This window comes from Pituophis catenifer, unplaced genomic scaffold (genome assembly GCF_029215685.1).
Source record: "Pituophis catenifer annectens isolate HBS135680 unplaced genomic scaffold, rPitCat1.0.hap2 SCAF_2, whole genome shotgun sequence".
In the NCBI taxonomy this organism is placed as follows: Eukaryota; Metazoa; Chordata; class Lepidosauria; order Squamata; family Colubridae; genus Pituophis; species Pituophis catenifer.
This window is the reverse complement of record NW_027256882.1, coordinates 48,635,521-48,651,352: the sequence shown is the minus strand read 5'-3', so window position 1 is coordinate 48,651,352 and position 15,832 is coordinate 48,635,521. Positions and strand designations below refer to the sequence as shown.

Genomic DNA, 15,832 nt, shown 5'->3' with positions numbered 1-15,832 from the left:
CATTTTGTAGGAACCAATTGCAGTCACTATACGAGTACTGTATAAGAATCTTGGCTATGTAGTTGTCTTGCTAGTATTTTCTCCTGGGAAAAGTTGTTTCAACTTTTAACTTTTAGGCTGTCTTGGTAACCTCTCATCTAAGTAGCAGCCATGTCTAGTCTTGCATTGCTTCCAAACTCTACATTCAAATTAAAAGAAAAAGAAAAAAGACTGCCACCTGCTACACAGCAGAATATTCCTCCGCTAATCATAACCCTGACCAAAAAAGCAAATTACAGCAAACAATGCAATTTAATAGGACCTGAGAAGAAGGATGTAATTCCTCCACAAATCTTTGCAACCTCTGATAATCTCACCACACACCCCTTGTCTGCCCAATGTCAATTTTTAATTTTGCATAGCAGCAACTACAGAAATTCTATGTCGTTTTTTTAAAAAAAATAGTGCCACATGAATCAGAACTACTAATGTGCTGGTCTATAGTTCTTGTTAGCCTCCATGATAAGTACAACTGCTAGGAGGGATTGCCCCAAATATGTGGATGGCCTCAGACTGCTTACTCCAATATATTTCAAAACTGCTTTATTTAAAAAGGCAGCTGGACTGGTTTTTGAGGAAGAAGTTTTGCTTCTCATCTAAGAAGCTTCATCAGTTGTGACTATATGGTGGGGGGATAGATCACAACTGATGAAGTTTCTTAGATCAGAAGTGAGACATCTTCTTTCTCCACAAACAGTCCAGTTAGTTGCCTTTAAAAAAATAAATAAAGCACTTTGGAAACAACTATGACCTGGAGGAGTGAGAATCTCCCTAGACATTTATTCCTGATACAATTTCTGGCAGTACCAAAACAACATAGTTAACAAATAATGATACATTTAATGCCTGGAACCTGGAAGGATAAAGAACACAGAAGTTACATAGGACTAAAAAAAAAAAAATGAAAGCAAAGGCCTATTGGTTTCATTCATTTGTTTCTAAATCTTTCAACCTGTTTTTCATTACAAATAATCGCAACCACAAGCCCATTGTAAGGATAAGGGTCTGAAAGGGCCATAGTTGGGGATAACAATGACAGCAATATAATAAGCATGATGGGGAAAAAAGAGACTGACTGATCATAAAACTCAGGCTAAGGCACTCTGAACTTGAAATCCATTAGAGACAAAGAATATTCTCTTTTCACAGAGTAATAATCGTCTTAAGTATAAACCATGGAGAGTAAAGGGCAAGGACCTTCAAAAGCACAATCAAGATACGCTACGCTGACAAAAAGAAAAAAGAAAAAGAACAGCAAATGTCAAAATACTTTACTCACATTTTCAAACTATTATATAAATCAGCAGAAGTGGAAAAATAATCTGAGAAGCAATACCAAAAATGAGCCGTTCCCAGAAAGACTTTCAGCAATACTGTTGAACTGAAATACAATGTTCTAGGCAGCTGAATTTCATTTGTTCAAATTCCAAGGCAAGTGACACTTTTCTCTGTGACCCCAGAAATGGCAGCCACCAAATCAACATCTCCAGGACATTTTGTTGCTTCAGTACGGGCATCCACAGATGGTGACTGTGGATTGCAGGATCGAAGCCCCGCTCCCTTCATACGTGTGCTGCATATGCATCACATATAATAAAGGGGAGAGAACTCTGACCGTGCAGTTGTGCCCGTCATCTTGTCTCTGTGCCCCCCTCTGGCACCCCTGTGCCTGAGAAGTAACACCAAATGTTATCTGTGTGCACATTCCCCCAGTCAAGGTCCATGGTATCTAAGGCTAACCAAGTTATGTTTGTGCCTGAGACCGAGAATTTCACAAGTCTTTGTTTCCCAAACAGCACCAATGTAACAACAACAACAACAACAACAATAGACTAAGTTAATCACTGGCTGCCCTTTCAGGATATTCAAAACCAGCTGCCTAAGGTGATGTTTCACACTAACTAATAGCAACATTGGTCCTCAAGATGGCAAGTGTTATTTTCCATCAAGCAAACATTTCACAGTTAATGAGCTACCTGCAAAGCTGCCCCAGTGTTTTTCACCTGAGGTATTTTCTTGTCCAGCCCAACTCACCTGAATATGCCCAGTAAAGATCCCCAGATGCCTTCCGCCTCCGGATCTGCACCAAATTGCCGTGTCGACTTTCATGCAGGGGGCCATCATAACCTTCAGTCAAAGCTAGGGAGGAGAAGAAGAAGAGGGAAAAGCAGAGGCAATTAGCCAATCCCATATAGAAAATTAAATTGCATAGCTATTATTAAATATGGTATGCCATGTTTCTATTCCTCACCATCCAGTCAGAGCTGAAGAAGCTTCTTGAACAGGGCTGTCAAACTCCCGGCCCATGGGCCAGATGCGTCACACGCTGGCCACGCCCAAACCCCGGTTTAGTGAAGGAGAAAAAAGTCCCAATATGTCACGTGACGATGTCATGACAACTCGAGTTTGACACCCCTGTTCTTGAATGAGAAGCGAAACATCTTCTCCATAGACATATTATTAAAAATGATTTGATCAGCAACCTCTGTGCCACTGAAAAATACACAGGTTAAGACACTATAATTTTATACTGAGGAATTCATCATCTGTATGATAGAACTGCTTCCCCCAACCTTTGTCCTCTGCTTCCTTGTTTACTGGTAAGATCATACCTTCCCCAAATTAGTCTGATGCAGGTAAATAAATCAGCAACTATTGCACCAATAAAGGTAAGGAGAATTCACCTGGCCATTGCCACCTGAACAGAAGAACCAACATTCAATCAAAGGGGTTGCAGGGTAACATGGAGCAAAGCCATCAGTTCTGCTCAGCCTATTGAATCAAATTGTTTTCTAAGCCACAAATTTTCAAGATGTTATGGGCAGTGGCCTTAGAAATCAGAAGAGAGATGCTATGTGTTTCCAACATGGGTATTTTGGTTATTTATGAGAATATTTATATGCCTGCCCAACTAATTTACAGTAACTCCCTGCAGCTTACAAAAATAAAACCTCAATACAGAAGCCAATAAACCTCCACCACACCCTTGGCAACAACAATCAGGCCAACCATTTTATGGGCTTCATATCATTCCTAGGTCTCCAAGCCTGTTGGAAGAATGTCAGGGCCCTTCGAGAGAGTGTCAAAATTGGGGTCAATCTTATATCTGGAAGAATGATGTTACAACAGGAAGGGAGCCACCATGGACAAGGTCCTCCTTCTTGGTCTCACTAGACTAGATGGACTTATTTAAGAGAGGGGACTCATAACATTCCCTGTCGAGTAGATACAGTATGATTGGAAAAGACGTTTGAAGGATCAAAGGTCCTTCAAATGACCTAGTCCCAGGCCATGTAGAGTTTTAAATGTGACAAACAACACCTTGAATTGGACCTGGAAGCAAATCAGCAGCCCACCATAGAATATATCATATTTCCAGAAACTGGAATAATGAACTATGGTATCATCTCAAGATTACTTTCACAGACATGTTACCTCCTGCCCATGTAGTTTGAACATGAAACTCACTCTCTCTCTCTCTCTCTCTCTCCCTCCCTCCCTCCCTCCCTCTTTCTCCCTCCTTCCCTCCCTCCCTCCCTCTCACACAAATACACACACACATGGTTTGGAAACTCCAAAGTTTGCTCATTATTTTGTAAAGCTTCCGTTGGTATACAGTGTTCTCTTAATAAGAATACTACTGGTTTTCTTTTGTTTCCTCTTTTGCTTCCTGTGGTCAGCACAAAACAGTCCTTATTACTTCTTGTGCACCTGTGCTCTAAGAACCTAATTTATACAGTTCTTAATAATCTTTTGTCTCCAGAAAGGGCTTCTGCCTGAAAAGGGCAACAAGAAGATTCATCTGATCGTCAAAGAATTCAAAATAATGCAGAAGGGAGAAAGTGGCTGCACCTTGTAAGATCTGACCAAAAAAAAAAAAAAAAAAAAGCAAGATACCACTGCCTGGAAAGAAGATTCTTAAAAGAAAGAAAATGTCAGATGGAGCAATGCCACCTTAGATGCTCTATTATACTGATTAAAATGTATACCACCCAGAGCCCCTTTATGAAGGAGATGGAGGGTTAACAAGTTGGTTATATAATAAGTAAGTAAGTAAATAAATAAATAAATAAATAAGTACCCTTTGTTGCTATGTAAATTATCATCATGAGAACTGGCCTGGTTTTTTTTTTTTTAGCTATGACTAGGTTTGTTTATATTAACTCAAGTCATGCTTCCACTCAGGTGCCTTTGTCTCAGGATACATTTTACTACCACACATCTCTGCTTCCAAATACCTATTGACCCTCTGCTATCCCAGTGGCCTAATTACGGCTCAACTTTGCCTTTTATATCAACACCACAGCCTCCTACTAGAAGCACTCTATTGGCCTTCGGCTCCGGAAAGAACCCCAGTTTACTATTGTATATCATATCCGTCCTTCTTCAGATTACTCCCTTATGCATTTCTATCTAGGCAGATAAGAGATTTCAAGAGCACTGGACAATTCTCATAATTGTACAAATCAGCCCTGTGGCCTATGGATCCACAGTTTCCAGCTATCTTTTAAAAATCATTTTCTACGTTCCCCTCTTGGTCTTGGAAAACCCCTTGCACACTTGTGAGCCATTCGCCCCCAATCTAAGGTGGGGATGGAAGAATCTGAGTTAGAATGCATGTTAGCTTATCAGTAGAGGAGGGTCATGTAGCAATAGTGGCTTCATTAGAAGAGCTACTGAGATAGTGTTGATTCTTGGCAAACAATTTCACGGGCTACATCTCCTTTGACTTCCATCTACAAACTGATCAATCAACGTTCAGTTCCTGCCAGGAATTCACATTCTGGCAGAAAGGGACACTTGTTTGAAGAGAACAAGGGCAGAGAAACTTTGTTCAAGACAAGTTTCCTACCCAAAGGTAGGAGTGAGAGTTCCAGAATGAGAGAAGTTCCTAATAAATGAAGAGAAGAAACCTAAATTCCTCCCGTTCTTGCTGTTTCATGTTGGCAAAAGGGAAGGATAAAGAAAATTGAAAAGGTGGATATTTCTCCATTTCCAGACAATGGGGAAAAAAATGGGAAGGGGGCAGAGAATATCCTGCAACCGCACCTTATTAAAAGGAGGGAAGGGGAGAATCAGAAGGGGAGAAAAAGAAGGAAGCAGGGAAAGAGATGGTGCAAGGAATGAAACTGGTGAAGCAGAAACCAGTGACTTCCAAGTTAGCAAGAACCATCAAGTCAGCGAAAGTCTAAAGGCAATGGTAAAGCAAGAGATAAATTTGTACATTTATGTTTTCAATTGTGTCTGCAATAAAGAGGCCCTTCCTTCCTTCCTTCCTTCCTTCCTTCCTTCCTTCCTTCCTTCCTTCCTTCCCTTTTTGTATGATTCCTCCCCCTCATCTCCTACAGCACCTCTGGGTGTCTAAAAACACATTAAAGTAATAAAGTAAACAACAACATGTTTAGTCCCAAATCCATGGCAGATACATCTAAGTGTCCGCTGTAGGCAATACCCAGAGCAACAATAAAAATCATGCTATCTCAAAACCTCAAAGCAATTTCACCCCCACACCAAGGAACACAACCAAGCCTTTAAGGTTTTCTGAAAAGCTGGCAGGGACAAGGTGTTCCGGAGTTTCCTACTGCAAACAAAAAGAACAGCCTACCTGGGACCTATCTGGTAATAATCTTTTATCCACAGGACCCATAGCCTTTCATTTGAACTTATGGGATGGACTAAAACAATTGAAGAGAAGCTACCCTACAAGTAACTCATTACTACCCAACGGGTGTCAACAGGCACCTTAAATCACACTTGGAAGTCAGCACAGCTCACAAAACAAAGCTGTAATGTGGCCATACCAAGGTGAACCCATCACCGCCCACCCTGGACCAGTTGCAGCTCTAAGATGCTGTTCAAGGATAACCCCATGTAGAATACATTGTAGTCATCCATTTTTGGAGGTGACTTAAGTGATGTCCAGGAGCTTCTGTCAAGTAAGCTAATTTGCAAATAAGGAGTTAAGTGTTTGGAGAGTTGTGATTTACAGCTCTGCCAAATGGGAAGCTTGACACACTGCCTACATTAAATGCATACAAAAGCTGAATGGGTTTTTACAATGAAAAACGAATAAATGTGCTAGCCTGAGCATGACTGACACAAAAGCAATCAGAAGCTCAATCTGTTAAATGGGACCTTTGAGTGTAAACAAATTGAGTGACAAAACTTTCCAAAAGGTTGTATAGGAGCAGGTCTAGAATTGGAGTTCCTACCATAACAGAATAGCCAAGAAAGGTATTGCATAGCTAAATATCTATGGAAATTCTCAGTCATCCAGGCCATAGTTGTCCCAAAGGTGCTTTTTCAAGAGGCAACTGGATTTTCTGGTTTTTCTTGGAAGACGTTTCGCTTCTCATCCAAGAAGCTCTGAAGAAGCTTCTTGGATGAGAAGTGAAACGTCTTCCAAGAAAAACCAGAAAGTCCAGTTGCCTCTTGAAAAAGCACCTTATTTATTATTTACTTATTTATTAATTCAATTTGTACGCAGCCCCTCTCCGAAGACTCAGGACTCTTGTCCTTTGGGACAAGAAAGGTATTGTTACAGATAATAAGAGATCTTCAGAAAGACATATAGATGCCAACCATCTTGGGGGTCCATCAATTTTTTATGCAACCTATATCCTAGAGAGAGAGAAAAATTACTTTCTCTATCTTGAGACATAATAAGGTGGTGGATCATTTGGAAGTAGACAAGAACTTTTAAAAATAATTTATAGCTGTGTAAAAGATATAAGCAATAGCAGACTATGCTTATCTGGGGATATTATCTATGATTTCTGTGATGTATTTCTATGATGCGTTAAGTGTCAACCACCTAATGTGGCTTATTGATGAAAATAACCCTGGTATTATACTGTTAAAATGTATCTGTGGGAAAAAAAACCGAGTTCATTACAGTAAGTTTAAATCAATTCCTACCCAATACTAAAGAGAAAAGCAACAAGCTGAAGATAGATATTTAAAGGATTATCTTTAATTACAGAGAAGAGACAGTTCCTCAATGAATTGTCTTTTATAGCCAGTCGCACTAATTAAACTATTTTCTTCATGTGGGTTGCTATAAGAAATGCATACTGAAATGGAATAGATAAATCCAGAAAACCAGAAACATATAGCTGGGCCGTGTAGAAGATCTATTGACTTCAAATAAACTGATTCAAAGCATACCTACCCTGTAAAGCCAAACAAAATTCCTTTTCAGTAGTATACAGAGAACACCAGAAAAAAAATTACTGATATCTTAACAACAGTTCTCTGGTAGAAACTCTGCAGGTAGTCCTTGCTTAACAACTGATCTCTCAACTACTATTCAAAGTTACAACGGATCCCCCAAAAGTTATTTACGACCTAACTTCAAAGTTATGACTGCTTCCCCACGACCACGGGATTGCATTTCAGATGTTTGGCAACTGGCTCGCCTTTATGACCAGTAGCAGTGTCCTGTGGTCACATGACTGTGACTCGCTTTAACAACCACATGATTCGCTTCATGACTGTGGCAACGTGCTTTATGACTGTTGTCAAAACAGTTATGAAACTAAGACAGGCCATGTGGTAACCCACTTAACAATGAGGGGTCCCTTGGTGCTCTCTGAGCTTGGGTGTTTTCTTGCAGGCATTTAATTACCCAAACCAGACTACCGGTAACCCTGATGGCGAAACAGTAACAGAGTTGGAAGGGACCTTGGAGGTCATCTAGTCCAACCCCCTGCTTGTTCTGCCCCAGCTACGAGTCCCAAGAAGTGTAGCACACACACACAGCTCCAAAAACTCCGTTTAATACAAATAGACCCCTTTCAAAATGCAGCTTTAACCACAAATGTCCTTATCAGCCTGCTATGAATTACAGAGATTAAACAAAGTCCGACAAGGGTTGGCAATCAGCCCAGAAACCAAGTTGTAACAAAAAACTCACTCTCAAAATGCTCTGCGTAGGACCAAATGTTGTTTCCAGCAACGTTTGCTATCTCTGTGTGAACTTAAATAGGCTAAGGGAGTGGCCACTTAACCCCAAACCTTACTCTCGAGGAGACCTCCTCCTGAGTAGCCACTTCTGCCTTTTGGCAGCCCTGTGTGCTCGAGCATTGAGGAGAGGCTCCTCCACTTCATTCTCTTCACTTGAAGGAGCCTCTGGAGGTTCTGAAGGCCCTGGCTGAGTCTCTGCCTCTGGCACCACAATCTCTTCAGCCTCCTCGCTGTCCGACTCGAGCGCTGGCTGCACAGGCTGCTGGCGCGACACCACACCATCCTCCTCGTCGGGATCAGCCACAATCCGCGCAGGCCACTGGCGGGCCACAACACTGTTCATGCAGGAGACCTGTACTAGGGATTCGAACCACCGAACTGCCAACCTTTCTGATCGACAAGCTCAGTGTCTTAGCCACTGAGCCAGGCGTTACCTAGTTTGGGTAATGAAATATCTGCAAGAAAACAAGCAAGCTCAGAGAGCACCGAGGACCCCTCATGTCAACCCTGAGCTACAAATATTCTCGTATTTTGGTATCATTCAACAACCGCAAAATTCTGAGCTCAATTGTGGTCATTAAGTGAGGACTACCTATATGGAAATATTTGTGTCAATATGGTCAACCCTGTTCATTTCATTGGAAACAGAGAGCACAAACACAAGTCCTGCTGGATTACATTTAAATTCCATCCTTGAAATTCATTTATTAGCTCCCGAGGGAGAGTTGGAAGTTCTCGTGTGGTCAGTGTGAGAGGCATTTATTATTATTTATTTTATTATTCATATTTCTATGCCGCCCACTCTCCGAGGTCTCTGGACGGCTTACACCAAAGACAGTATACTAAATAGCATATTGCCCCCAACAATCTGGGTCCTCATTTTATCCACCTCGGAAGGATGGAAAGCTGAGTCAATCTTGAGCCGATGAGATTTGATCTGCTGATCTGCTGAACTAGCAGTCAGCTGAAGTAGCTGCAGTACTGCACTCTAACCACTGCGCCACCTCGGCTCATGTACCTCGGCTTTGTGGCATGCGCACAAAGAGACCAATGTAAGGCACCAGGAATCTGAAAAGCAGAGATTTGGCCAAGAGATACATCCTACCAGAATAGAAAGATTAGACATTTACTCTCTGGTGCACTTCTATGCAAAGCTAGAGGAGGTCTTCCATTGTAATTATCAGCTCAGTATAAATACAGACATAAATGTCATAACAGTCCTATAACACAGCCTTTGCCAATCTGACAGATATGTTGAACAATTACTTTCATGTATTTTTTTCCACGTGGTGAATGATGGAGATTGTCAATCACCGTTTCTTTAAAAAAAAAAATCTGGTTGAGGAAAGCTACTTCTGTGTCAGGTTCCTCATTCTAGTCTGCTCCTCAGACTGAGGAAATCCTAGCTAAACTGCAGAATTATCTACTATCAAACTGTTTAGATCAAGAAGATCCCAGATTCAATGGCACTACAGATAGACCTCAACTTACAAGAGTTCATTTAGTGGCCAAAGTTACAACAGCACTGAAAAAAGTGACTTATGACCATTTTTCACACTTACGACCATTGCATCATCCCTGTGGTCATATGATCAAAATTCAGAGGCTTGGAAACTGACTCCTATTTATGACAGTTGCAATGTCCCAGGTGCATGTGATCACCTTTTGTGACCTTCTGACAAGCAAACTCAATGGGGAAGCCAGATTCACTTAACAGTCGTGTCGCTAACTGATTAACTGCAGTGATTCACTTAACAAACATGGCAAGAAAGGTTGTAAAATGGGGCAAAACTCACTTAACAACTATCTTGCTTAGCAACAAAAATCTGGGGCTCAATTGTGGTCGTACGTTGAGGACTACCTGTATAATTGGGGTCAGAAGAATTCCGAAAACTGCCAAGTATTGTGCCTGAGGGACTTCATCTCACATCAATCTATAGAAGTCTATACTTCTTCCCTGCCCCATCCACTTAAAATTTAGGCTAGAAGAGAAAAATTTAAATCTAAAGCAATAACTAAAGGTTCAACATGGTATCTAACACTGGTACAATTTCTCTGTAAAAAGAAAAGTGTTAATTTCTTAGTTCCATATCTCTGCTGGACTTTCCAAAGCTACAAGGGTAAAGAGAACAGATTTAAAGAGTTTATAGATTCTGAGGAGAAAACACTCCGTCAGCACTCAAAATTTAATCAATTGTAAAATCTTTTGTACTTGGAATCTGAATTCCAAGAATGGCAGCGTGGCTCTTCTATGATATGGCTATGAATCATGCTATTGATTTCAAGTATCTTCTGTGCAGAAAATTAAATTATGCAAATCCAGGCCTTTATGAATCCTTTACTATAGTGGTGTAAAATTGAGCACTTGCTTAAGTCAGCATCTTATTTATGCAATTAAACATCTGATGCATCTCTGAAAATGTCCAACTTTCAGTCATCTCGTGGTAGGTTCCCGAAATGATGATAAATCTAACTTTGTAATGGGCAAGAAGCTGAAAGCACTTGTAACACATAAGGTGTTCATCTGATAAAGAAACAAACAAAAAAGAAGAGTAATACAGGGTGGAATCTTCAATGAACACCTGCGCTGTTTCTAGTAAGGTGCAACATGTGGCGAGAATATTATTTTTTAAAAACAATTTTTTATTTTTTTTCAGACACCCAAACATAAAATACATAATTTCTGAACAGAATATTGACCGAGTCAAAATTCATACAGCTTATTTTCTCCATATTTACTATATATACTCCAGTTTCTGCCAATATTCTATTTTCCTCCTTTTATCTATTTTTTTTATAGAATATATAATCAGTATTACCATCCGCCCTTGCCTCCTTATCTTCACTTATCTCAATTTTTTAATCTATTGAAACCCTTTACTTTAAGTACAGTCATTCAAACATTTAATTTTTCACAATTATTTGTGGGGGAAATATTAAAAGGGGTACAAATGATTACTTCCTTTTCATTTATTAAAATCCCTGGACTTCTAATAGATTATCATCTTTAGTACCCTGTTTAGGTTTAGTACCCAAAAATAAGACATCCCCTGATAATAAACCCAATCCAAAAAATAAGCCCTCCCTGAAAATGAGCCCTCCCCGAAAATATTTAAATGCATGTGCAGCCGGTGCCCGCCATTTCCTCTGGTTAGGGTTAGGGAGACAGAGCTGAAAATCAGGTAAGACTGCAAGTCTTGATCCATGCGCTCCAAAATAATAAGAGCTCTCCGAAAATAAGGGCAAGCGCTTATTTCGGGGTCAAAAAAATATAAGACAGGGTCTTATTTTCGGGGGAACACAGTACGTATATATATTTGTATATGTGTGTGTATGTTTGCGTATGTATGTACAAACATACATACTTCCTTAAATGGACCATTTTTAAAAGCAAAAACAGCAAAAGTGTAAGTATATTATAAAAAGTATTTTTCTTTAAATATACACATATACTTGCACACACATATTAAAGAGATCCTTCCCTAGCCCTATTTTAAATGACCTCAGCGCATTGTAATTTTCACCTGGTTTTTATCTTAACTCAAAACTAGTTAAAGTGTTTTGTTTCTCAGTTTGGGTGTGTTGGTGCCTTTTGGTCAATGTTGAATCCTGAAGTTGCTTGCCATTGCGTTCATCCTAAAACTGAGAGACAAGGAGTAGCGTATATACTTAACATGAATATAATGATAAATTTTACTGTACCACTAACAAAGCATTCTAAGCACAATTTCAACAGTAGTCTATCACTCTTCATCCCCGCCTCCCCAAATAGTCACTTTTTTCATACTTTCATTCTTTCCTCTTTTTCTGCCTAGCATTTCCTCTTAGTGAAACTCTTTGGGTTCTTCTTATTTTTACTTTGACTGAAAGGATATGTTTCCCCAAGCCTTCTGCTACCTCCCTTAGTATGTAGTATGGTGACCTTCTGAGTACTCTAAAAATCCATGTTCTGCAAAGGAATTCTGTTTTAGCATTCTAGATACATACTGGGAAGAGTGTTTGCTGCTGTAATCAATCAATCAACGGAACATATTCAGTGCCTTTCCAACCATAGGAATTATTATAGATTCACCATGCCAGGCTCTACCCAGGAAACTCTGTAATCTATAATTATAGGGAAGTTATTTGTAGTTAGGGATTTTTAGAAAAAGATTCTGAGATACTAAATAGTCTATGGCTGTTCAGAAAATCAAAAGGAAGCATCTCCAAGACATCTCATCTATGCTATATAGCCACCATGCAAAACATTTTTATATGTACATAAATATTGTACATAAACATACATGTATATATACACACAGAGACACATATACCAGGGGTGAAATGTTACCGGTTCAGATGAACCGGTAGTAAAAAAAAGCTACCGATTTGTCTGAACCAGTATTTCCAATGATCAGCTGTGCCGCACAATTTATATTCACTAGAAAGCAGGATTTCCTAATTTAAATCTAGATTTAGAATCTAAATTGTGTGACACAGCTGTTCCCCTGCCCCCTCGCTGTCCTACTTACCTTGTTAAGCCTCCTTTTTCCACGCGAAGTATGCATTTGGCGTGCAGTGTGCATGTGCGTGCAATTGGCATGAACCGCGCAAGCGCAGGCAGTGAACTGGTGGCAATCTGCGGAGGATTTCACCACTGATATATACACAGAGAGACATATACATACACACATGCACAGACACACACATACACAAATTTTCTCAGCAACTCTAAAGTAGACAAATACCAAGCCCTATAATATTCCCATTTTGAATCTTTTAAATCTAAGAGATTCTGGAGCTTAGGACCAAAAGGTTTGTAGAGATGTAACACAACTCACCCTAATTGGGGGTAGGATTTTTTTTTTTTTAAAAAAAAACATCTATAATGCATTTCCTAAAGACTTGACAGAATGAAAGGCAAAAAATTAGAAAAAGAACAGAATAAAACTGCATTCTTTTAAAACAGCTTCATGCTTCATGGGACCCTGAGGCAAGATTAAAAGAGTTGGGGCCTGCTGCCAGGAGGATTTTTTTTTTATGAAAAACAGCAGGAAAAGTAAGTTAGCCATGCATCCACAAACAGTTATTGTAGATTAGTGCTTTTCTGCCTAAGCAAAGTAGAAGTAGAATTTCCTAATCAATGTATCATGTTACAATCATTTATGGAAGAGACAAGGAGGACAACTCTGGGTTTTGTTGTTCAGTTCAATTATTTGAGAAAATCTGAGAGCATTCCTTCTGTCTTAAGGCACAATTAAGATTCCTGGAGCACAGACCCTCTATGGTGGGTTTCAAAATTTTTACTACCGGTTCTGTGGGTGTAGCTTGGTGGGCATGGCAGGGGAAGGATACTGCAAAATCCCCATTTCCTCCCGATCAGCTGGGACTTGGGAGGCAGATAAAAGGTGGGGGTGGGGCCAGTCAGAATTTTTACTACCGGTTCTCTGAACTACTCAAAATGTCCGCTACCGGTTCTCCAGAACTGGTCAAAACCTGCTGAAACCCACCTCTGCCCTCTATGATACAAGAATGGCAACCAAGACTGATGCCACACAATGCAACCTCAAGAATAATGGGAATGTTATTTTTTGCTATATTTAACAATTTGGTGAGGAAAAAAAATAAAAGGCCTGGCAAATGCCAGCACAGAACAGCCTTTACTGTACTCAGACGCTAATCAGGATAAGGCCTGGTTAGTTCTCGGGTGGGAGACTTTCAGGAAATTCCAAGGGATTTGGAGAGTTTTAAAAAATACCAAAAAAGAGGAAATGGCTGGCCATGTTGTTGCTAGAAAAGCTATATGGATGTGACCAAGGGTGACTTTATTTTAAAGATAAGACAGATAGAATCTAAAGCTATACTAAACGTATTTCAGAAATAATCCATAGAATCTATGGCTCTATGGCTGGATTAAAGCATCATGCTAAGCCAAGATATCATTTTGTTGTTGTTTATTTGGCTTAGAGGGTTATATAAATACAGCAGCCGAGACTTCTAAATCACCCTCTATTGTCAATGGTAAGTAAACGGTGGGGTCCTTGGACATCTCAGAGCTTGGCTGCTTTCTTGCAAATAGTTCATTACCCAACTAGGTAACAGCATAATGTCATGATGTCTCTGAAGAAATGTGGCAACTTGAAGATACGTGGAATTCAACTCCCAGAATTCCCCAGCCAGCTTTTCCAAGTTTTAAAAAAAATGCTGTGCTAAATCATGGCCTGCTTAATTCTAATTTATTCTAAGTAAACTATAATTTATTCACCAACAGAAGAGAATATTTGTAGTGCATGGTTCAACTATGGCAGGGGTCTCCAAAGTTGGCCACTTTAAGACTTGTGGACTTCAACTCCCAGAATTCTGGAAGTTGAAGTCCACAAGTCTTAAAGTGGTCAACTTTGGAGAGCCTTGAACTATGGGGTCTTTGGTGCTCTCTGAGCTTGGTTGCTTGCTTGTACATGTTTCATCACCCAAACTTGGTAACATCATGATGTTATGAATTCTGGCAGCTGAAGTCCATACTTCTTTAAAGTTGCCATGTTTGGAAACAAACAAACAAACAAACAAACACTGGTTTAGCAGAATATTGGAACCCAATGCAGATTTCACAGATTCTTCAGAGATTAGACCAGCCCTCAGTCTATGTGGAGAGCAACAAGGAAGCATCAAGGGAAAGTGGTTTCTTTGCAACACACACACTTCCAGAGCTGTAAACAATTCCTGCTCCCCAGCTGAACGACCTATTATCTCCTCTGTCAGCTGCTTCCAATGCACACCTGTACAACCCCATTACTGACAAAGCTCCTGCAATATTAATGGTTGCTTATGTAGAACAATAGTTTCCCTCACAATTCATGGAGTAAAGTAGTCTTATCATGCCCAATTTCCTTCTATTTTAATCAACATGAAATGTCAGATCCAACACACTGAGTAAAATAACTCTCTCTTTATGTCACACAGCCACTGTTAGCTGAAGCAATGAAATCTCACACTGTTTATTTAACATTCTAATCGGCTTCCCATTTGCTCTGTCTCATATTAAAATTTTCAATCAAATGCACTTGATAAGTGCCCTCAGAGGTACAGTAAAGCAAATCCTCTCTGAATATCTTTCACAACTTTTGGAGGTTAAGTTAGAGATATACCACAAAAGAAAAGTTGAGCACAGAAATTGGTTTACTCTGCACACCATTTCCTGAATAAACTCTACATAAGGGATGTCAAATTTGCAAAGTCATGTAACGTATTGAGACTTTTCCCCCCCTTCGCTAAACTGGGCGAGGCCGGGGTCAGCATGTGACATATCTGGTCTGGGGGCCACGAGTTTGACAGCCCTGCTCTACATACTGTCTATCTTACTATTAAAATACCATATCTGAGATATTAGTGCAAAAAAACAGAATATGAAAGCTAACCATTCAGCCTGTAAAACCACATAATTTTCACTACTTATTTTTTTATTTTAGATCTCTTGCTGTTTCTTACCAAACTGAAATCTTGCCTACATTGAAATCATGTTACTGATTATTGAACAGATTCTTAATCCAGCTCAGAGCCATAAAATATGAATTTACCTAAATTAAAATAATGGGAGTTTATTGTACACAGAAGCATAGACATACATCTTAACCGTTATGCCCTTATGAGTTAGACATGCCTAAGGTTAACTCAGTTTACAAGCTATTTGTGGTTGGCACATGGGTATATGTTGCATTTTTTTTCTATAGTATTTACTTATGAGGTCTGCAATTATTTTTATGATGTAGTTATGATTTCCGACTCACCGTATTTCCTACATTTTAAATGAATATATACAACATACAAACTTAAATGCATATTGAACATACAA

General features: G+C 39.6%; 1 protein-coding gene across 2 annotated transcripts in view; it reads right to left on the bottom strand.

Moving 5' to 3' along the window:
- PTPRG (protein tyrosine phosphatase receptor type G) overlaps positions 1-15,832 on the bottom strand; it is a 759,142-nt gene that overhangs the window by 568,053 nt on the left and 175,257 nt on the right. For both annotated transcript variants that reach the window (XM_070936839.1, XM_070936840.1), the window contains exon 2: positions 2,074-2,178. In XM_070936839.1, coding sequence (XP_070792940.1) covers positions 2,074-2,178 — 105 coding nt within the window. The remainder of the gene's footprint in view (positions 1-2,073; positions 2,179-15,832) is intronic.